Source organism: Grammomys surdaster, unplaced genomic scaffold (genome assembly GCF_004785775.1).
Source record: "Grammomys surdaster isolate TR1022 unplaced genomic scaffold, NIH_TR_1.0 125953, whole genome shotgun sequence".
NCBI classification, from domain to species: Eukaryota; Metazoa; Chordata; class Mammalia; order Rodentia; family Muridae; genus Grammomys; species Grammomys surdaster.
In genome coordinates this window covers 901,251-923,914 of record NW_021620773.1, presented here as the reverse complement: position 1 = coordinate 923,914, position 22,664 = coordinate 901,251, and the positions used below count along the sequence as shown (strand labels likewise).

The 22,664-nt window shown below is 40.4% G+C and overlaps 1 protein-coding gene across 1 annotated transcript; it reads left to right on the top strand.

Moving 5' to 3' along the window:
- The first annotated feature begins 3,784 nt into the window (after positions 1 to 3,784).
- Positions 3,785 to 14,091, top strand: LOC114609353 (putative Dol-P-Glc:Glc(2)Man(9)GlcNAc(2)-PP-Dol alpha-1,2-glucosyltransferase). The gene is made up of 3 exons (XM_028753705.1): positions 3,785 to 4,048; positions 5,378 to 5,575; positions 7,100 to 14,091. The coding sequence occupies exons 1-3, from the start codon at positions 3,878 to 3,880 to the stop codon at positions 8,153 to 8,155; spliced, it is 1,425 nt and encodes a 474-aa protein (XP_028609538.1). The 5' UTR covers positions 3,785 to 3,877; the 3' UTR covers positions 8,156 to 14,091.
- The last annotated feature ends 8,573 nt before the right edge of the window (positions 14,092 to 22,664 follow it).

Genomic DNA, 22,664 nt, shown 5'->3' with positions numbered 1-22,664 from the left:
TGCATGGTCTGAGTTTTTGTAGCAGGATGGGAGTGTGTGGCTTGCTTCACCAAGCTTGCAAATTTCTTTTTATACAGATAAACTTCAGGGTAGTAGTTATGTCAGACTGCCTGGTTTTGTGGCTTCAGGACTTGGGCATGTGGTAGTAGTTGGTACTTTCTAGTATTCTGTGGGGAGAGGTTTCTTTTAAGACTTAGGCCTGTTTTATGGCCCTAGTTTGGGGATGAGAAGTTTCCTTTAGAGGTGGGAAGCCAAATCCAGGTCCCTCCTTGAAATATTGGGGGTTTTAATGGTCTTGGGCGAATGCAGTGAGAATTCCAGAATTTTGGTTTCTTTAAGAAAAAAACCCAGAGAGATATTGTAAGACTATGTTTTCATTTTAATCCCAGGTGTGGTGATATGGGGCTGCTTCGCAGCTGCTATGATTTGCTTCCTGTTCTAGCAGAGCCATGGTTTTACCAGCTGCAGATAGTTTCTGCCATTGTGTGCCGTTTGGAATTTTGGGTACTTTTCAGATGGTATCTAAATGCCAGGGCCAAGAGAGGCAGGGTGGGTAGTTGTTAGTCATTCATGGGGGTTGGTTGAAGTTTGTTAGTAGTCATGCTCACAGGAAAAACCGAAACAGAATAGATTCGGGATTCTCTCTCTCTCTCCCTCTCCCTCTCCCTCTCCCTCTCCCTCTCCCTCTCCCTCTCCCTCTCCCTCTCCTTCTACTCTCTCCTTTCTCTTCTACCTAGTAACGGGTAAAAACGGGGAGATTAAGGGTGGAAAAAAGAAGAACCCACAAAGTAGCAAAGGCCAGCAAGAGGGAAGTCTTCCTCCTCTAATTTAGGATTGGTCAGTTGGAACAAAGGGAGGCTGATGGATCCGTAAGTTTGGGCTAAATATGTCCTGGTGCGATCTTGAATTTCTCCAGGATCTGGTGGTCCTTAATGGTGGCAGAAAAAGCTGTCAGGCTTCTGTTTTAGGTCAGGAGGCTGAGGAAGAAGGCGGCTATGTTGGAAGTTACACAGTTTGTTAGTAGTCATGACCCTCTCCTATGTCTGCCTATCTGAGAATCTAACTTCTAGTCCCTCAGAGTTTCATCATCCAAAATCATGGAGATAGTGACAACCTCAGGTTGTAGTTATTAAAAGAGCAAACCTTTACTCACAGTTTCTTGTATCTGGAAATGACTTTTCTGTGTTTTTTGAGAGTGTTTATACTCGTTTTGTGTGCTTACAATCCTGTCCAGCACACTTTGATATAATCTGTCTATAAATAGAACTTTTCAAACCAATAGCCTTATTTTGGGTTTTTCCTAGGAGCACAGTGTAGGGGGCAAAAATTATCTGTGGTTACCCACTCAAAAAAAAAAAAAAAGGCCTTTAACCATTATCCAAGGCCGGGAGGTGGTGGCGCACACCTTTAATCCCAGCACTTGGGAGGCAGAGGCAGGCGGATTTCTGAGTTGGAGGCCAGCCTGGTCTACAGAGTGAGTTCCAGGACAACCCGGGCTGTAAGAGAAACCCTGTCTCGAAAAACCAAAAAAACAAACAAACAAAAAAACCAAACAAACAAAAAAAACAAAAACAAACAACAACAAAAAAACATTAGCCAAAACTCTAATAAAAGTTTTACATTTTTCCACTTGGCTGATGGGAGCAGAGTTGGGACGTAAATGTAAACTGCAAATGATGAAGCACTTTCAGTTCAGTAGAAATTATAATTATAAACCAGAAAATTATAGTTACAACTCCTAGTAAACAGCCATTTTCTACATAACTTTAGGTATATTACCGATCTTCATCTTGTTCCAAAAAACATCTTAAATAAATTAATAGAAAAGATGCCCAGCAGTGCTGAAACCTTACGTTTTCTTGAAATGTTCTGCTTAACTAAGAGGAGTAGAGAGCACATATCTAAGGAGTTGGATGTCTCACCAAGTCCTTAGTGGCAATTATTCTGATGAGAATGTTTAGCATAAGAAGGAAACCTTGTGCTCTTCCCTCCATTCATTATATCCAGCAAATGCCAGAAACTTCTATGTCATGACTATGTATGGTTGATTATATGTATGTCATGATTGAGCAAGCCTACTGGGTCTGAGGTTAGATTATAGACTAAATTATCTGGAAATGGTGTCAAATTGTGTTGCGGGAGATATTTGAATCTCCAACCCAATCAGGACCGGTCAATGAAAACACGACTCAGTAATTATGAATATATTCTGAAAGCCTAGATTGGGCCGATACCCCTACACTACTCTGTTCCCCAGCTATGAGACCCTTATAACTTGAGGATTTTCCAGACCCTGCATCTGTCCTTCTACCTCCTGCTTCCCAGTCGTCCTCTCCTTCATCGTCTTCCTCCTCCATTGTCTTCCTCCAGTTCTCCTCCAGTCGTCCTCCCCCTCTCTCTTCTCTCCCCAGCCTTTATTTCTCCACCGCCCCTTCCTCTGCCCAATCACTGGCTCCAGCCTTTATTTTACAAATTAAGATGGGTAGAAGGTTCACTAGAAATCACCTGTGTAATGACTCACACCTCCTCTGCAGCCCTTCACAGGAAAGGGGAATTAGTATCAAAATACAAGGCCGGGGCTATCCTCAACAAAATTGGTAAGAATAACGTGTTCTCCGTAATCAGAGAGGGAGTTAAGAAACCTGTCATTATGAGTCCTGATATAATTTAATTCCGGTTATTTCTAATAGTCGAGGGGAGCTAATAGTACATCCAGTTTCTTTCAAGGAACTTTCCATAAATTAGCTGAATTAGCCAGGACTCAAGGAAAAAAGCTGAATTGACGATTCCAAGGTTGACAATTTAAAAGGAATCTCAGCTGCTTTGAGATGTGTTGCTCCCAAAAGCAACCTAAAATTACCAGAAGCTTTTTCCTACAAAACATCGCCAACCACGCTGAAAGCATACTTTGTCTTCAGCTTTCTTCAAAAATCTTTCATCTTCAGTCTCAATACCAATCTCACAATAAAGGGACTATGTGAAGTCTACGTAGCCTACAACTTTATACAAGTGAGCACCATTTTGAGACTACACGCATAAATATTCCATATCACCACACATTTTGATGCGCAAGGTCACATTTTAGGGGGATGCACTACAACAGAGATAGATACGAATAACTATTTATTATTTTTAAGGACGAAATTTACAATGTCCCAGGCTGATCTAGAACTAGGAACAATCGTCCTGCCTCAGCCTCTCAAGTGTTGCGAGTACAGGTATGAGTCACCACCCTCTGCAACAGCAACCAAAATTATATTCACAGATAAGTATTACTCGCCTAAAATGCACCAACTCTGAATGCTAACTCAATCTCACCAGGCGGGGGCGCGCGGGAAACACTACAAGTCGCCCTGAGCGAGGGGCTGGTTGCCTGTACCAATCTAAAAAGCATCAATCTCCATTACCCGCCAGAGACGACGAGATGAAATTGCATCGTAATGAGGCTCTAGCAATTCATCGCACTGGCAATGGAGAACAGCGATGACCACAAAGAAATGCAGTTTGGGAGTTTGGAAGTTAGAAAGTTGGGAACAGTCTTCGCCTTCTGGAGAGCAGCATACCGCACAAGACACTCTTCCTTTCCGGAGCCTAGCGGCGGCCGCGGCTGCGGCGCGCAAGCCCAGACCCGCCCCTCCACACCGCCTCTGGCCACTCTGAGAGCGCCAAGCAGTGATTGACAGGAAAACCGTCCGGTGCGTTGCATAAATCCTCCATTCCGGAAACAGTGACCTCACGCTTCCGTCCAACGCTCTCCCAGCATCCATTGCGTTCCGGCCCTGCAGTACTTCGTCCGGCAGCACTGGGCTCTTGTTCCCGCGTTCCGGGCTCGGCGCTCCGGGCTTCCCAAGGCTGGGCCCGGGACGCGGCTGCCGCCATGGCGCAGCTGGAGGGTTATTACTTCTCGGCCGCCCTGAGCTGCACCTTTCTGGTGTCCTGCCTGCTCTTCTCGGCCTTCAGCCGCGCTCTGCGTGAGCCTTACATGGATGAGATCTTCCACCTGCCGCAGGCGCAGCGTTACTGTGAGGGCCGCTTCTCCCTGTCACAGGTTGGTCACTGCTGGCCCGGCCCCGGGACGGACTCCTCCCAGCCTGTGCCCTTACCTCTCCCCGTCTGTCCTCCCAGACTTAAAACGGGAAGAGAGCTGGCTAGTGACTATACCTAGCCCTAAGATTTATGGCATATTTGTTAGGTGAACGCATAAAGAGCAGATGATGCGGGAAATACGGACACCAGATTATAGCTCCTCTTGGCAATTTGTCTTACTAAGCCCTAAGTCTAGAGACATGCAGGTGCCGCTTGAAAATGCAGAAAAAAAAAACACCTAAAGCTTACCTATGAAGTTTTCCACTCAGTGTTTTGAACGCGGAGTGGAAGATCTCAGGGCACCAAAAAGTTGAGAGTTTTATTCTAACTTCATTCTTAGTTGTTTTTAGAAACTTACTGTTGCCTGGATTAAATTGGCAACTAGTCAGATTGCATCATTAAAAAAAAATTACATGTTTGACCACATAAATAATACACAGTGCAAAGATAAATGTACTATCCTTATCTCGTAAAACACAGTATGGGTTACTGCTCTGAAACACAAAGTTTGTTGAAAACTTGATTTCTTGGTGCTGTTACTGATAACCTTTGCCATTTTAAGGATCACTCACCTGCAAAATAATAGTAATAATAGTGACTAATACATGATGTGTTGCAATATGTAAAACAAGACAAGCACAAGTCCCAAAATGACAGGTTTTGTGATCAGAAATCTTGTAATGCAGTCTTTCTCAATACTTAGCGTATCTTAAGATCCACCAGAGTTCTAATTATTGTTTGCCTGGTTTGTAAAATTGGGACCTGGGCAATTCAGTCGCAGAGTATACATTTTCTAAAGAGCAACCCTTAGAAAGTAGAAATGATCATAGCTTACTGTTTGTTGGTTGTTGTCACCTTAATAATTGCAGACAGATTTGAGACAGGGAGCAAAACATTGTTAAAATGGGGCTGTGGTGGTAGGGTGGCTCAGTGGTTGAGAGCTCTTGCTGCCGTGGCAAAAGAAGACTACCAGACTTCTCTGTACCCACATTGAGCTGCTCACAACCTTCTGTAACTCCTGCTCCAGAGGATCCAGTGCCACCTTCTGGCTTCCTCGGGTACCTGCATTCAAATGTTGCAAATACTCAGGTGCGTGGGCATACACACTAAATCTTAAACAATAAAACTTAAGAGATATCTAGTCTTCGAGGGTTTCTTTAATTATGTCATGGAGTATCCTCTCCAAGTTCTTCATTATTAGAACAAATGAAACTTGATTTTTTTTTTTTTGACATTTTCTGTCGATGGAATAATTATCGCTCTGCCTGATCCGTGGTCTTTTCACTTTAAGTGGGATCCTATGATTACTACGTTACCTGGCCTGTACCTGGTGTCAGTTGGAGTGGTCAAACCTGCCAACTGGATCCTTGGATGGTCCGAGCATGTCGTGTGCTCCATCGGAATGCTCAGATTTGTCAATCTTCTCTTCAGTGTTGGCAACTTCTATGTACTGTATCTGCTTTTCAGGAAGGTACAACCCAGAAACAAGGTATGTGTAGATTAGAGTTTCTGTGCACTAACGTCCACAATTAGGAATTGGCTTTATAAGATATGGGAGGAAATGTCCACCGGTTAGCATTGGTGTGTGTTTTTTAAAGCTAAGTGGAAATTCTCTACTTATATGTATAAGATATTTGCATTTAAATACAGGAATAACTGTATTTGAAAATCTAAAGTAGGTGTTTGTTAGTGAACAAAACCAGTTTAATAGTTCCATGTTTTCTTCAGGAAGTTAGGTCCTCTTTGGTGGAAATGAATTTTAGTTGTGTTTTGGTGTGATTTCATAATTCAAGTCTTGGAGGGATATTGCCTGGGTTTAAGTTTAGTCCTGGCCACGACTTATATTAACTTGAGCAGATCACCCCTTTGTGATTATATGTCTTGGTCAGTTTGAAGTAATTTAAATTAAATACCAAATAGTAATAATAAATTTGTCTCATTGAGTTTGTATTAGGAGTAAAGGACTTAATGAATGGAAGTGCCTAGGCTAGTACCTAATGCCAGGTTTCAGTAAATGTCCACTGTGGCGGTAACGATTCTAAGGTCTTTTCAGCGGTGTGAGTTACGAAAAGGAGGGAGGCATAAAGCACTGTGAGGATTCAGCCGATACATGAGAGGCACAGAGAAATACTGTCTCAGCCTGACGGGATGGAGGGGGAAAGGAAGCCTTCGTACACGGCATTTACAGGACAAGATGTTCAGAAGCAACAAGATGTAATATATGTGCCAAGTTTACAAGCTCTTGTGAAGCTTTGCCTTTTGATTGGTTGGTTGATTAGTTGAGACAGGGGTCTCACTCTATAGCTCTGGTTGACCTCAAACTCTTGTATAGGTTTTGGGGCTGGCCTAGAACTCAGAGATCCAGCTGTCTCTGCTTTCCAAGTGCTGAGATTAAAGGCACGTGTTACCACTGCTGTCCTGAGGAGGACTTACTCAAAGAGATTCAAAACACTTACCTCAAATTGTCAGAAAAGGTAAAAGAAAACATTTGAGTTTAGAGTAGACCTGCCTGATTTTTTTTTTAAGTGAAAGTCCTTGTAATTTTGTCGTACAAAAAGTAAGATCATCGGGCAAAGTATTTAGTTTGCACATTCCAGTTGTGTCTCCTGTAGAGATTTGAAGGGCTGTCTTTAAAGGGTGGTGATGATGGCTAAGGCGTAAGTTCAAGGTGATATAGCTGGTCACATCTTTACTGTGTCCTGGTAGTCCCTGCATTCCTCCTGTGCCTGAGTCCAGCGTCTCAGATCCAGTGACCTGACCACCAAATGATTTCTTCTGTGATTCAAAAGATTTTAAGCTATTAAGAGCTGCACCTCATTAGTATTTTAACAGTTTCCAAGCTGATTAGTGTAACTAATAGTTACCAGCAGTAGTCTTAAACATGGTGTTGCAAAACCAGAAGCACAAGTCATTTCAGCTAATTTCAGTGAATATTTAAATCTCTGTATTAATTCAGCAAGAAAATGGCATATTTATTTTATCCTAAAAACAATGTTTTTCTTTTTCCTTCAAGGCTTCTTCAAGTATCCAGAGAATCTTGTCAACATTAACCCTAGCAGTATTTCCAACCCTCTATTTTTTTAACTTTCTTTACTATACAGAAGCTGGGTCTGTATTCTTCACTCTTTTTGCTTATTTGATGTGTCTTTATGGCAACCATAGGACTTCGGCCTTGCTTGGATTTTGTGGCTTCATGTTTCGTCAGACCAACATCATCTGGGCTGCCTTCTGTGCAGGACACATCATTGCACAGAAGTGCAGTGAAGCCTGGAAAACTGAACTACAGAAGAAGAAGGAAGAGAGGCTTCCCCCTGTTAAGGGACCACTCTCGGAACTCAGAAGAGTTCTGCAGTTTCTGCTGGTATATTCCATGTCCTTTAAGAACCTGAGTATGCTTTTCCTTTTGACCTGGCCCTATATGCTTCTGCTCTTGGCATTTCTCACGTTTGTGGTAGTTAATGGTGGGATTGTTGTTGGCGACCGGAGTAGTCACGAGGCCTGTCTCCATTTCCCTCAGTTGTTCTATTTTTTCTCCTTTACTGCTTTCTTCTCTTTCCCTCACCTACTCTCTCCGACCAAAGTCAAGACTTTTCTTAGCTTAGTTTGGAAACGTAGAGTTCAGTTCTCTGTGATTGCGTTAGTCTTGGTATTTCTGGTTTGGAAATTCACTTATGTCCATAAGTATTTACTGGCAGACAATAGGCATTACACATTTTATGTGTGGAAAAGAGTATTTCAGAGACATGAAGTTGTCAAATATTTATTAGTCCCAGCCTACATTTTTGCTGGTTGGGCTGTAGCTGACTCTTTAAAATCAAAGTCAATTTTCTGGAATTTAATGTTTTTTGTATGCTTGGTTGCTTCTACAGTTCCTCAGAAACTACTAGAATTCCGTTACTTCATCTTGCCATACATTATTTATAGGCTTAACATACCTCTGCCACCCATATCTAGACTTATTTGTGAACTGGGTTGGTATACAATTGTTAATCTTCTAACTTTTTATATCTTTCTGAACAAGACTTTTCAGTGGCCAGATAGTCAGGACATCCAAAGGTTTATGTGGTAGTGGCAGGAGTATTTTGAACTTTAAAAGACTATTTCTACAACAAATAACTGGGTAAATAGAAGTGGAATTTCTTTTAAGTAAATTCAAGGAAACGAAAAGAATTAAGTTTGAGACTAGCCTAAAAACTGGATAATATGAATAAAGTTGCTTGCAGTTGTCTTGACAATCTTTTCAGAGGTTTGGGGGAACTTTTCTGTGTGTGTGCATATGTTTAGGGGACTGGGTAAGCTCTGTAGCACTAAAATCTATCCAACCTTCTTTTGTAAAGAACAGCAAAGAATTTGAACTGTTTACAAATAAATGACCCAGCAGTATTCCTGAGTAAAATTGCCAGATATTGTAATAAATATAGCTCCGATCTTAGAATAGATGTACAGACATAACAGATCATGAACTAGAGGCTTTGGGATGTCTGAGGAACAGGTATTTTCATTTAGGGTACAGGAATGATGAAGCTGTTTGAACTAATTCCTTGTTTGAAGTTTATGCAGGCCAAAGATAAAGTGCATTGATTATAAGACTTTTCATAGATAATCTTTCTGAAATACTGCTCTGTTATCCAGGGCTCCTGCACAAAACCAACCACAAACCTTGTGGCTTCTAAGTTTTTCCTCACATTTGTATTGGCAGTACCTAAGCTCAAGTGTTGGCAGAGCTCTTTCCTTCAGGAGATGAAAACCCATTGTCCCTGTTCAGATCACTGAGCAGCTACTTAGAAGGGCCTTACTCTTGGACAGGTCCCTCCAGTCATCTGTGTCTTCATAGGACTGTCTACACTGGCTTTTTGTGCAGTTAATGCCATTGGGTTTAGGGAGCCTCTGATTCAGGATGACATTACCTGGAGACCCTTGATCATATCTGGAAAATGTTTAAGGTCCATTCATAGGACCCACATCATTTTGATGTGTGTGTGATAAGATATACTTGATGAGAGAGGCAAAAAAAAAAGGCAAATGGCTGAGGTCATATAGTTTACATGTGTCCCTATTATGCAAACAAACCAGAAGAACTCAGATGTGAGAGAAGTCATTGGTTTAGTTTCATTTTATAATTTAGTGAGCACCACTAGGTGTGTGTCTGGGGTTTGCTTCATTTAGGTTCTGTGCTACTGTTCAAAGTTTATTTATTCTATTGTTACTGTGTCTGTAACATATAGACGCTGTTGCTTAGTCCTGTGCTGTGACTAGAGCTTACGTAGCCCACTCTTCTTTCTGAGCTTTACACACACAGATAAACACAAACACACTCCCCAAAGGAACAAAAACTTTTCCTTTTATTCCTTAAAAACTACTTGGATAAAAATTACAAACACAGTCCTGGGTGGTCAGCCAGCACAGACCATCGCTCTGTTTGATACTTAGGAGGTTTGACTCAGGTGTAGCAATGATTGAAATGTTATCAGATCCAAAAGCTTCATGACGGTTTATATCATAATAGAGCACTAAGTTCAGGAAGCTGGAATTGCAAACACTTGGAGTTGAATAAACTGCTGTCTGATGCTCTTAGTCCCAGGCTTTTGTGTCTGGGAATGCAGAAGGGATGGGGTGCTTCCATCTAGGCAGCCTGCTGTAAGGCGGGGAGCACTTTGTCCCACGTAAGGGAAAGGGGCTGCTTTCAGAAGTGCTGAGTCACTTCTGAATTAGGACACACTGTAGGGGTCTACAGAGAGAGAAGGAGATAGTGGTATTCTACACCGCTTTCCATAAGTAGGACTTGGCATTTCAGAGTGGAATGCCATGAATCAAAAGGTGCTATTTATTTGTTACTGTGATCTTAAAAATGGATGCATGTTGATACTCTTAAGATGGAGGCTTGGTTAACCTTGCTCGGGCAGTTGACAAGTTGATGGTCATTTGGTGATAAATGTCTCCATCTTTGTAACTAAATATGTGAGAGAAAAAGGCTTCACACAGCTGGCCGGTTCACGTTTGGTTGCTCAAAGTAACAGACCCATCTCTGAAATCATTTCACTTGGGAAAAAAAAGTCATTGCTTTTACAAATATTAATTATATTTCTGCTTTAAATTTTTAAAAAGAATTATCAAGTGTTTTTCATTAGACTTAGTTGAATGCATTGGTTAGTTAGTGATCATAAGGGGCTGAGTAGTTAAAAGCTTGAACCACCCTTGCAGGGACCCCAGGGAAGTTCCTAGACCTAGGGCAGCATGTAACCACTTACAACTCCATCTCTAGGGCACTGACTGCAGCCTCTGGCTCTGTAGTGTTTTACTCACCTGCATATAACCCTACCGCCCACACACATACTTAAGTTAAAAATTCTAAAAGGACATTGTAGACAGTATCACCTGCTGAAGGGGATCGGAGCTTTGCATTCTGGATCAGGTCACTCTTCCAGTAGGATATTTTAAAGCCTTTGTGAAAAGGCCTAGTCTTTTGTCTGAACTGCTTTAGGCTCAGTAATCAGTTTAACCAGCTCCACTTCATGTGAAAACCCACAGGCTTAGCCTTGCAGATCTATTAGTAAGAGTGTGTGTGCAGTGTATTCGCTTACGTTTATGTTTTCCGTGGATACTCCCTTTTATGGCTTCATCTCACCAAATGATGTGGAAGTAGTATTCTGTACTTGACACCTAGTACATAATCTTGTTAGAGGAATTTCTGTTTTCACAGACATCTGTGTTTGTCTTGTTATAAACGATGCAGTTTCCTTATAGGGAATAGTTTAGGATAGGATGTATTTCTAGTGTGATCGTAACTGACTTGACGTACTCATCACCGTTTGTCTAGACAGGAGAGAAGGGACTCACGGCTTTCATTTATAATTCCTAGAGAGTGAGCATATATAGTTCAGTTCAAACTGTATTCAGATAAAATTATGTTTATTACCTTAGAGCAATTAGAAAGTCTTTAAATGGTTAAGACAAGTATAATATACATATTTTTTCATATAGGAAATCAATATTGAAGAAAAAAATGTCCTTGATTTTGGTTCCAGAGTTAAAGAGACAGATTGTTGAAGGACAGTTGTTTGTCCCTAATCTCAAATGAGAATGTTACGTCTGAACTCTAGTTAGTACCTGGTCTGCGTCCTGCTGTGTTTCAGCGGGGATTCGTGCTGTATTGCATATCCATAAAGCTCATAGATGTGCTGTATGATGTAAGCTGAATAAATTTGTACCGAGTGGAGTTTTCAGTATAGAAGGAAGCAGATATTCTACAAATGTACTGTATAACTAACTGAATCCTAGGCAGGAAGCTGTGTTGGATAACAACTATCCTGACCCCTCTTCTGGAATGTCATTTTCTGTAGGGATGAGTGCAGACCTGCAGATTTACCATGCCCTGTCTGCAGTAGGGTGTGATAAGTCTGCTCAGTGTTATAGTCAGTTTTGATGACTTGTCTTACTTTAATCCCGAAATTTCATCCACTTAGAAACATCTTCTGTTTGGTTTTAGCTCTCTAGAGGATTTACTTACTTTTCTTTGGGTGTGTTTTATGTATTTGAAGTCAATGGCAATAATGTTGTTTAGAAATATATAATAAATTAGATGCTGGTGACAAAATTTTAAAATATCCATGATTCCAGCACTAATTCCATAATGTTTGGAAGTTATTTCTAAAATAAGTAAATTTTGTGATAGTAGGTAATCCAGTAATCTGCTTATATTACTTAAGATGAGGTATTGATTAGTGGCAATTTCTTCATATCTTAGACACTGTCAAAGCAGAAATAGGTAGGGTGTATTTTTCTTTCAAAAAAAGTAAATATTATATGGAGTTTGCATTCAGAAATTTGATCAGTTCAGTTTATTTGAGCCCTGTATTTACCACTGTCCTGCTCAAGATGAGTAAGAATGAAAAGAATTACAGTAGTCGTCTTTACCAATAGTGTTTTGCTGGTTGATACACACACGCACATCATAGAGCTGTGAGCCTTTGCTATTCTGCTTCATGAGCACAGCTCACTTAGAAACTCTGGAGGGAGGCCTCTCCTCTGTACCAAGCAGACCTCAGCATGTTACTGTGTGGTTACCTGTTTCTGTAATCGTTAGGAGCTTTTAAGAGGAACAAGAATAAAATGGTAAACACTTAGGTTTGATTACAAGACGAATTGTTAAACAAATTGTTGATGTTTAATTAGAAAGCATAGCTCCCATAACAAATTCTTACAGTTATTTGAAAGCATTATATGTTTTACACTGCTTTAAATGTAGATCAGAGGTCAGCAAATAGGTTGTAACTCACAAATAACCACACCTTTTTCTTTTTAATTACATAGTCTCTTCAGGGGAATAGAGCTCCCCCAAATAAGTTTTGTATTTACTGAAAACATTTCATTGGGAAAGCTTCAGGACTTCAGAGAGTAGATATGGTATAGTATCTTTTCAAGGGGTCTCAAAACCTGCCATTTTAAACGTGGGTTTATTGCAGCTAATAGTCTTTATATTCTTTGGTAAGTCAAGTTCAAGAATCTCTGGAAGTATTCTGCCTTTCATATATTTTGTTTCTGAAATAAAGTGGATGTTTAGCTCTTGTTATCTTGTTTTTGAAATTGAGTTATACAACCAAGCCAAAGGTGGTATAAAATTTAAGTGTATCAGTAATGTAATATTTATCTTACATACATTTGTATTTCTTTGTCAGTAGAAAAATGTATTGGGTAAAAATGTATTTGTAGTGATGAATAGGAAAGCACTGTGTAGTAAATTTGTGATGAAAACGTTTATTAGGTGATGACAGTGTGCTACACTTTAACGTATTCTTGTAATGTAACTTTTTCTACTAGTCTAGATTAAACTTTTTATAGTTTTGTATTGTTTTGAACTATGAAGATTTATAATTCTCCACCTTTGTTAATTATTGTTTGTTGTTCAGGAAGGGTCTCCTAATCCAGGCTAACCTGGAATTTACAATGTAGCCAAGAATGACCTTGAACTCCTGATTCTTTGCCTCTACCTCTGGACTGCTAGGATTACAGGCATGCTGCACCATGCCTAGTTTATGCAGTGCTGGGGATCAGACATAGGACTTAAAGCCTGCTAGCCAAGTACTCCACCAGGCGGGCTGTATCCTCAGCCCTGCTTGTTATACTGTGACTGAAAATGTTCCCTGATTTACATAAGTGAAGGTAAATGTAAAACCAAAAGTTGTTTGTTCCATGATGATGTCTCAGATGACGTGATCTAACATACCCTGCCATGGAACTGTTTACCTCATGGATTTGGGGATTGTTTCTGATAGTGGTAATAGGTTTGGAAACAGTCTGTACTATCTAGTTCTGTCTCACTGTTTCTCAGTTCTCTTGTGTTAACTGTACCACACACATGGAGAAACTGAGGGGGGGTGTGTGTATTTGTCTAATATTAGAAACTAAGAAGAAAGTGATTGTCTAATGTTACAAAGTAGCTATATGAGCTGGGTTTATGAGTGGGCAGCCTGACAAGAATCTGGGCTCTTAGCTGCCGCTGATTGAAGGGAGTGGGAAAGGACAGTAAATCTACCTTCATTTTTGTAACATTTTAGAAAAAAAGAATTCCATGGAAAATAGACCTCCACTCCTCTTCTAGATCAGACTGTTGAGGCACATACAAACTATCTCTTCCAGAGCAGATGATCTCTCCCACTGTGTCAACACTGCCTCACGTTGTGTGAACACAAAATCTACAACATGGCTGAAGTTGTCAGCCCCATTTTCGAGGAAGCGAAGATCTTTGATATCCGATAGAGATGTGGTTGCTTAAAACTTCATTTCTCAAAAAAACTTTGGAAATAAATGGTTGTTCTAAGCTGATCTGTGATTTTTAAGTAATTCTGAAAGAATTTGATCTTTATTTTAAATATGTGAATATATGTTTTGAACGTTTTTTAAGGTTTTACATTTTGTTACATTAAAAACTGCAGATGTTTGACTCTAAAATTGTGATTCATGTCATTTAAACTCTTGAATAAACCTATTTATAAGAATAAAAGCTTTTTAAATAGTCATTCAGTATGATTTATTGGTAAATTAATTTATATTTTATAATACACTGTGCCCTCACTACATGCTAATAGTCCAAACTGAGGACTGACTGCTCTTTCCACTCTCTACTTCAAGCCGTTTTCCTACCCAACTATAAACTACTGGTCTTGAAACAAAAGGAGTATTAACATTTTAAGTATCTGTAGAAGTGCCCATCACTACCCTGGGTATCCATAATTCAGTAATACTTCCACAGTAACTGCACTGTCAGGTTACTGGATGGTCACACTGAGGTTCTGGCTTGTTTTGTTTTTTTGTTTTTTTGTTTTTTTTTGTTAGGCTAGGTCCATAGAAAAGCTGAAACATACCAACACCTACTTTGGACTTTGGCCATTATGAAGAGATTAGTACTGCTGTGTTTTCACTCTTCTTGAGTGTGAACTTTCCCCTCACACCCTGCTAAGAGGTTAGCCAAAGATTTACACACAACACACATCTGGGGCTCTCCTCTGCGACTCTCTTCTTGGACACCATCTGTTTACAGCTGTTTTGGCAGTCTGAAATTCTATCACAAGTTGGTCATTTCAGCTTTCTCGTTATTAGGTATCCTTGGGAATTGATATATGAATGTGGGTCCACCTAGTAAAATTTTTATTGAGTCTGCCAATTTCGTACATATGTAAAGTACATTCTGATTGGTATAATTCCCCTCCCACCTCTGTTGCCCGTGCAAGCCCTTTGTGAGACACATCAGAGTTTAAACAGGATGATCAGTGTGATCGTGGGTGAGTTTGGAGCTGACAGCCTGCTGATCTGACCAATGGGTAAACAGCTGAAGACAAGGACTGCCGTTCTGCTTGCTGTGACCAGTGGAGCCATGGCCACCACAGGCACCTGGAAAGGAGGGTGATGGTAAACAGTTGTAGGACTCAGTTCATTTAGGGAGTGAACAGTTTATTTTTCCCACTGTTATTTATATAGCATTTAGCTACTAAAGATAACACTGAAAACAGGCTTGATCAGTCTTTATGACCCCTCCTAATCTCTTTGAGTTCCTTTCACTGCATCTCCTGCATCTGGAATTGTGGACATCTGGACCCTGAAATCCCTAGGATCCATTAGTAGCAAATAGCAGGGAAGGGAGGGTAAGACTCCATGATCCCTTCCCTCGATTCTTGCTGGAGTGTAATAGGCCCGTAGCAGGCAGCCCCAGCTGATGTGAAGTCGTGCCTAAATTCCACAAGATAGCACCTCATAGTCCTCCTTGCCTTTTGTCTCTTAGATTCTTCCTGCTCTCCTGTGATAATCTATGAGCCTTAGAGAAAATTGTAGTAGCATCTTTGCATCTACCAACATCGATTCCAAATAAGCTTCTTTGGTTAACATAGTTAATAAGTAGCTTGGCACAAAGATAATTTAGCTACACAATAGCAGTAGTTTGCCTAAGGCTTCATCCATAGGCTGTGTTGTGATGATGATGATGATGAAGAAGAAGAACAAGTTTTACAACACCACGCATGGATTCCTTGTAGGTTGGGCCTCACATCCACAAGATGTGAGCAGAGTTGGTTACCTCCATAACAGTTGTGCCACTATGTACCAGTGGATGCATTTTACCTGGAAGGTTGGTATTTTAATTCGTAACTTTACATCTGGGTGTGATTATTGATATCCTACCCCCCCCTCCAAAGCCTGTATAGGACATTTCAGCACCATGGAAACCAGCCAATAGGACAGTAGCATCTAACTCAGTTCCAGCTTCATTTCTTTGTTACTTGGCAACCAAGTGTGCTGTCTTAAACATTGGGGTCTTATCAACTGGTTCTGGTGGGCTATCAAAAAGAGTAGGAAGAGTATATTTTGGAGAATCTGATGTGTTCCTGACCCAATAATTCATAAGAAAGTGTCTCATGCCTGGCACTGGGGTTTTGGTTAATCCTTGACTTTCAGGAGCAGTGTTATCTAAACATACAGGCTATCCAGGCTATCTCCCTTCAAAATCTCTATTCTTAGCTTACCTTTTTAATGTATGGCTTCTAATACATTCTTAGTTTGGTTTAAACGTTTCTCCTTACTCTGTCATCTTTCCCATCCCTCTGCCCTGATCCCTGCTTAAACTAAAGCCTTAAAGATTTGAAGCTAGGACCCACATATTGAAGAGAACGCTTGTCTTTCTGAGTCTGAACCATCTTGCTCAGAATAATCTTCTCTAACTTCATCTACGTATTTATTATGTGGCATAGGGAACTTGTTTTCTGCTCTTGTCTAGTATGCTTTGTGTACTTTTGCATTTGAATGGAAATCCCTTTCCTAAAATTTAGGGAATTTTCTTCTATGACTTTTGAAAAGTATTCTTCTATGACTTACTGAAAGTATTTTATTTGCCTTTGACTGGATTTCTTTTCCTTCTATGGCTATGATTCATTGTTTGAATTTCATTGTGCCCTGAAAGTCTTGGATGTTCCATTAATGAGTTTAGCATCTTATTTTCTTATTGACTAAGTGATTCAATTACTTTATTTTTTTCTTTAATATTTCATTTCAGTTTTTTTTTTTTATTACAGCTCGAGATTTCTTTAGTATTTCTTGGTCGAAACAAGGGCCATCACTATGGGATTAATAACTTTGGAAGAGGCACACTGTCTTAGTTTTTCATGTTGTTTATCTTCATATAGATTGTTGGTTGTGTCTTTGGTATTGTTGTCTACCGATATTTTGTTGATTATGAGTCTGGATCTCTATTTGCTGTTTCCCTCACTTTGTTGGGTGGTTCTTAAAGTTCATTCTTGGAGCTACTCAGTGCTGATTCATGTCTGAGGGATTCAGGTGCTCCTCTGTTGACTGGGGAAAGTGGAAGCTTCTGGTCTCACTACCAATCACTCAGAACTCAAGGTTAGATTGCCAGGTAGGCAGAGGTTAAAGCAGCCAGTGAAGTGTGCAAGTGCTGAGCATGGGTCCTCAGAGTTTGCCATTGGGGTCCCCAGTGAGACTTTTCAAGTACAAATTCTATTTATTTAGTTCCTGGTTGCCTTTGCTTAGCTCTGTGGTTTCAAGTATTGCTTCTTCTTTATATGATTAAACTGTGAGAGAATGAATATGAAAAGGTTCCTGTACAGTTACCTGCTTAAGAACCCTATCTCAGTTACACCCAGGGAATTAATTGTCCAAGAGGGAATCTCAGTAGAGAAAATGCCTCCATTAAATTGTGCTGTGGTTCTGTCCTAGATAGGAGTTTGTTGCTGTGAAGAGACACCATGACTGTGGCAACTCTTACAAAGGAAAACATTTAACTATAACTGGCTTGCAGTTTCAGACATGGTGCTGGAGAGGGAGCTGAGAATTCTACATCTAGATCACCAGGCAGCAGGAACTGACTGAAACCCTTTTTCTCCATCAAAACCACACCTTCTCCAACAAGGATACACCTCTTAATAGTACCACTCTTTATCGACTAAGCATTCAAAGACCTGAGTCTACGGGGGACCATTTGTATTCAAGCCACCACAGATTCATTTTCTTGATTGAAAAATGAAAGAGGAGAGCTAAGCCTATTTTAAGTAGAGCCACTCGTGGAAAGGTGGTCCTGGGTTGTGTAAGAAAGCAGGCTAAACACGCCTCAAGGAACAAGCCAGCACAAAGTAATCCTCCATGGCCTCTGCTTCAGTTCTTGCCTCCAGATTCTTACCTTGAGCTCCTATCCTGACTTCCTTTATGCTGAACCACAATGTAAGATGAAATAAACCCTTTCTTCCTCAAGTTGCATCTGATCATGGTGTTTATTCCAGTAACAGAAAAGAAGATAGGACAGTGCCTGAGCTGTAATCAGGCCTTGAACCTGGGAAAGTTTCAGAAAGTGATCTCAGTAAGTGTTAAGTAGAACCACTTAGAAATCTTTACTTTGGTCATAGGACTCTATCCTTCTTTGTAATACAGATAAAAGCACTCAATTAAAGCATGAATTCTAAGTATTGCAACACCATATGAAAGAAAACTATGATTCCTCTAACCAAACAACTGTATACCTCACACCATATGCCCAACAAAGGCACAGAGGTATCTGGAGAGAAAAGCATTACAACTTAAGAAGTATTACTCAGAAAAAGAAGAACAAAAAGCATTAAAACTGTGGACAGGCAGGGACATCCAAAGAGCATCCTGGAAGTGCAACATGTCTACAGTGATGACTCTGAGAACCCCCTTCTGCATGAGAATGAACTCCTCTCATGTGGGAGGCTCTTTGGGAGGAGGAATAAGTTCACCACATTGTAGAAAGAGGCTACAATATGGATGACAGACTACCTTCTCCCTGCTTCTACTGCTTGTGTGGAAAGTGTTCTTGTTCTAGTAATTCCTCAATGGAAGTAACTATGATGGGCAAATTTCAATTGCTATTTGGGAATTTGATTTCCAAGGTGCATTATTCTATATTTCCCTCCAGGTGGCAGTGTTGGACATCTTTTCTAGTTGTCAGTTTGATAGAAATTTTAAGTCTATTTTGTTAGTTTTTTTTGTTATTACAGATGTTAATGTAATTTTTTCATTACAAACTGAATCAGATAATTACAGTTACATTCCATTCTCCATAATTAAGAGTGTACTGAGTGATTTATAATTCCTGGAGTTTACATATGGTCCTATCATAGAATTATTTTGTTGTTGTTATATTTGTCTCATTGACTGAAAAATCAAATACTTTTAGACATTTGTTGCAGACAGCAGTATAGAACATCGAATCACGGTGTTTTAATCATCAAGTATAAGAGAAAAACAGCCTCAGTCATTAGCCTTGACCTTTGATTTAGAAAGTTAGATTTCAACTGTTAACAGAATCTACCATTTTTCTCTTGGGGTACTTTAAGTGCTTCTTACACTGGCTTTCTTAGAAAAGATATATATATATATGTATATATATATATATATATATCAACTAATATATAATATATCAATATATAATATATTACACATGTCACACACATATACATATACATACATACATACATATATACATATATATGTGTATGTGTGCATATATATATATAATGTGTTTTACATATATCTTTCACATAGTCCTGAAGTGCCAGGAAAGTGTTAGGCTTTTAAAATTCTGTCTTTGATCTTCTAGTAATGTCCTTTGTGCTTAAGTTGGGTTATTTCTCTGTCATTTCAAACTGGCAGCTTTCTCTGGAAACATGGGAACAAGTTGTACTCTTGTGCCAAGTAGTACCCTGTGAGTCTACTTTTATTGAAATGATAAATTTCATTTCACCATGTTTTTACAAGTGATTTCAGAATTCTAAAGTCAGACAGGGGTGATAAACAAGCGATTCTCCTACAGCCACGTGCTACCCCTTTCTTCTGTGGTTCCGCCCCTTTCGCTGTCACTTCCGTTAGTCCATCCTATGCCACCTTTCTTCTCCTATGTCAGCGGATGCTCAGGCAAAGGCCTGGTGGAATAAACTCATTTAGCATTGACCCTAGAAGCTGAAAGCTCTGAGTGAGCACAGAATCTGTTTACTTGCTTTGTCCAGTTTGTTCTTCTGTTCCAGGAAGTGTTCATGAACCCCAAAAGACCACCAAGGAGCTGATTCCAATGCGGTTGCATTAGGGTCTCTTTATTACAGTGAAAAGGTCAGCTAAGAGCCTTTGAAAAATTCCATCAGACCCCCTTTTTTTCTCAGAAAGGAGAGGTCGTTGGAAGTACGCAGGCACTCCTTACCCCCTGGAAGAAAGAGGTCATAGAGTATGTAGGTACCCCTCCCCTCCAGAAGGGAGAGGCTGAATTATATTCCTCAGGAAGACCACAAGGGGAACAGAGCACACACATTCTTCAGAGAGGACCAACCTAAGGACCAATCAGTTTAAAAGTCACACTGTTCTGCCAATCACATTGTGCCTAGTTGCTGTTCCTCTATTCTGCCCCTGGAAATTGTATAAGATCTCGCTGAATGAGTGGGCCTGGGTGCCCCCCCCTTTGGGTGCAGAATGACCCCAGCACGTCTGAACAATAAATTCCTCAGGGGGGTCCTGGTATTTAAGGCTCGTCAGAGTCTTACAACAAGCTCAAACTTGGGCTGGGCTCCTCCAACCCTAACACAGCAGGACCGGAAGGTGGAGCCCAAGCCCAGTTTCAGGCAAGCATTTATAGAGCCAAGCACATATTTGATTGGGGCGGGGGGGGGCATTATGGCCTTTAACATAATTGGCCCGTGCTGGGAGCCAAACCATAAACTTAACTTCTGCTTTTCTCCTTATTCGTGGTTGTTAGGAAGTGACACGTCAGGGGTAGGCTTGTAACCTGGAGGTGTAGATTTGTTTGGGAGTAACCTGGAAACTGGTGCTAGGTGCTGGTTTGTTGCTTAACCTGAGGATGGAGTCTGAACCCAAAAGATCTCGTCTCTCACTTCCACATTCCAAGAAAAATCTAATAGTTTTAAATAATGGAAAAATAACTCTAGCTGGAGCACACAAAAAAATGTAAGAAAGCCATTGGAAGCTCAAAGGCACAATTTTAATAACTTAACTAGAACTGGCTCTCAGCATGGTTTCCTGCTTTAGTCTCTTGTTTGATTTCTTTAGGTTGAGTCTTTTGCTGTAGCAGATGTGACCATCAGGGGACCTGCATTTATTTATACTGTATCTACTTAGCTGTCATTGAAGAAAGAGTAGGACTAAGGTTCCACATTCTGTGTTTGATTATTCTGAATCTTGGGTCCAGGAAGCTATTGTCCGTAAGTATAAATGACCAGTGTCTGCTGCATGCCAGGTCCTGCTCTATGGATTCTCATTACTAACTAACTTAATTCTCAGAGGAACTATGAGAGACAATCATATAAAGAAGATATAATTCCAGGGTGTCTGGCTATCTATTTACAGTTAAAGAACTAGGAAATAGAAACAAACTAAGAAGTTGCTCCAACTGCTAAGTGCCAGAGCCATATCCGATACAAGGGATTTCTCTCTGGGAATGATGCTCAGAGAACATGCAGATTCTAGTGTTTGGAGCACATAGCAAAGATTATCCCCAATTTTTTCCCTGTAGCCTTCTCCCCGGAAGAGGCAATCAGTGTGGTAAGGCAGCACTTTATAAGCAACAGCTCTGGAAAAATCATGAATTTGAACTACATTTATAGTTTTGGTAACGTTTTGATAGTGTTCTAAGGAATAATTTTAAAAATTATGTATTCATAGTATTGTGTGAGTATGTGCATGTCATGTGTGTGGACATGTTCACAGAGATGTCGTCTCCCTGGAAGCCGTCATGACAGGTGGTTGTGTGGTATCCAACATGGGTGCTGAGAACCAAACTCTCATCCGCCACAAGAGCAGCGTGTGCTCTCAACTGTTACACCACCTCTCCAACCTATCTATTCAGTAGTTGGAAAACAATTAGCTTCCGGATATTCTGGCTGTTAGAAGAATAAAAGGACCGAATATAAAGTTGAGATGAAGCAAATTGATAATGTGAAGAAAAGGCTTTTCAATTATCTTATGTTTGAGACATAGAGATGGCTCAGTGGTCAAGAGTACTTGCTGTTTTTCACAAGACCCAAAAGCGATTGCCTGGTCAGGTAACTTCATCTCCAGGTGGTCATAACCTTTTCTAGACACTGCAGGCACCCATAGAAGTGGCATACTCATACACATTTTTAAAAAAAAATGTATATTAAATCCTTATGCCTCATGTGAGCTTTGTGTAGTTTCTTGTGTAGGAGGAGCTAAGGTGGGAGGAGTTAGGAGAGGAAACGGAAGAGGAGGAGCTAGAAAAGGAAGAGGAAAAGGAAGAGGAGGAGCCAGGAGGGGGGGGTAGGAGCAATGGAGAGCCATGCAGGTATGGAGAGCAGTCTCAGATAACAACTTTAATTTGGGTTAGCTAACTGGGAAACAACTCTCTTTATATGGGCATATTGTTATTGAGCATTACCAAACATATAAACCCTTTGATTAATCTTTAAGCTTTAGAGTCTCATTTTCCTACTGGGCCCGATGTTTCGTGGGCGGCAGGGCTTGTTTTTCTGGCTGGCCAGTTCTAGCTGCTGCATGCACATGGCCTCCGGCCAAGAAACATAACTGCTGAGCTAGGCAGAGCCACCACAGCTTAGATATTTGGCTTGACCAGTGGCCTTCTATTAAATAATTACTTCAACATCTTGTTCTTTATATGGGCAATAGTTACCAACTCCACAAAAGTATTTATTTTACTGCCTTTTAAAAGGAAATTAAAACAACAAAAAAAGAAATACCATGAAAAATTTGTACAAGTAGTATAAATCAGTGATTTGGATGTAAGGAAGTGACGTGTTAACTGGTGAACTACTGTTCCAGACTTCAGAAAACTTCTTTGAATGGCGGAGCAACCAGACTGAAGTATTTTCTGAAGTGTAGTGTGGCGGGTAGGGGAAGATAAATTTCCGGTAATGATAGTCAGTCATTGTTCTGTCATCTCCTTCCTGCCTTTAATTCTTAAACTGATGTTCCATTTCTTTATTTGAATTCCATAGAATATCCAAGCTCTCCACCCCTTTCTTTTTCTGAGATCTTTAGAGACCAGTGAAGAGGCTGGAAGGAGGTTCTCGCAAGTTAATGAC

Excerpts from the sequence above, each read along its gene's own strand:
- LOC114609353 (XM_028753705.1), top strand. The coding sequence starts at position 3,878 with ATGGCGCAGCTGGAGGGTTATTACTTCTCGGCCGCCCTGAGCTGCACC. Across the intron at positions 4,049-5,377 it reads GCCGCTTCTCCCTGTCACAG|TGGGATCCTATGATTACTAC; the intron begins GTTGGTCACTGC and ends TTTCACTTTAAG. Across the intron at positions 5,576-7,099 it reads AGGTACAACCCAGAAACAAG|GCTTCTTCAAGTATCCAGAG; the intron begins GTATGTGTAGAT and ends TTTTCCTTCAAG.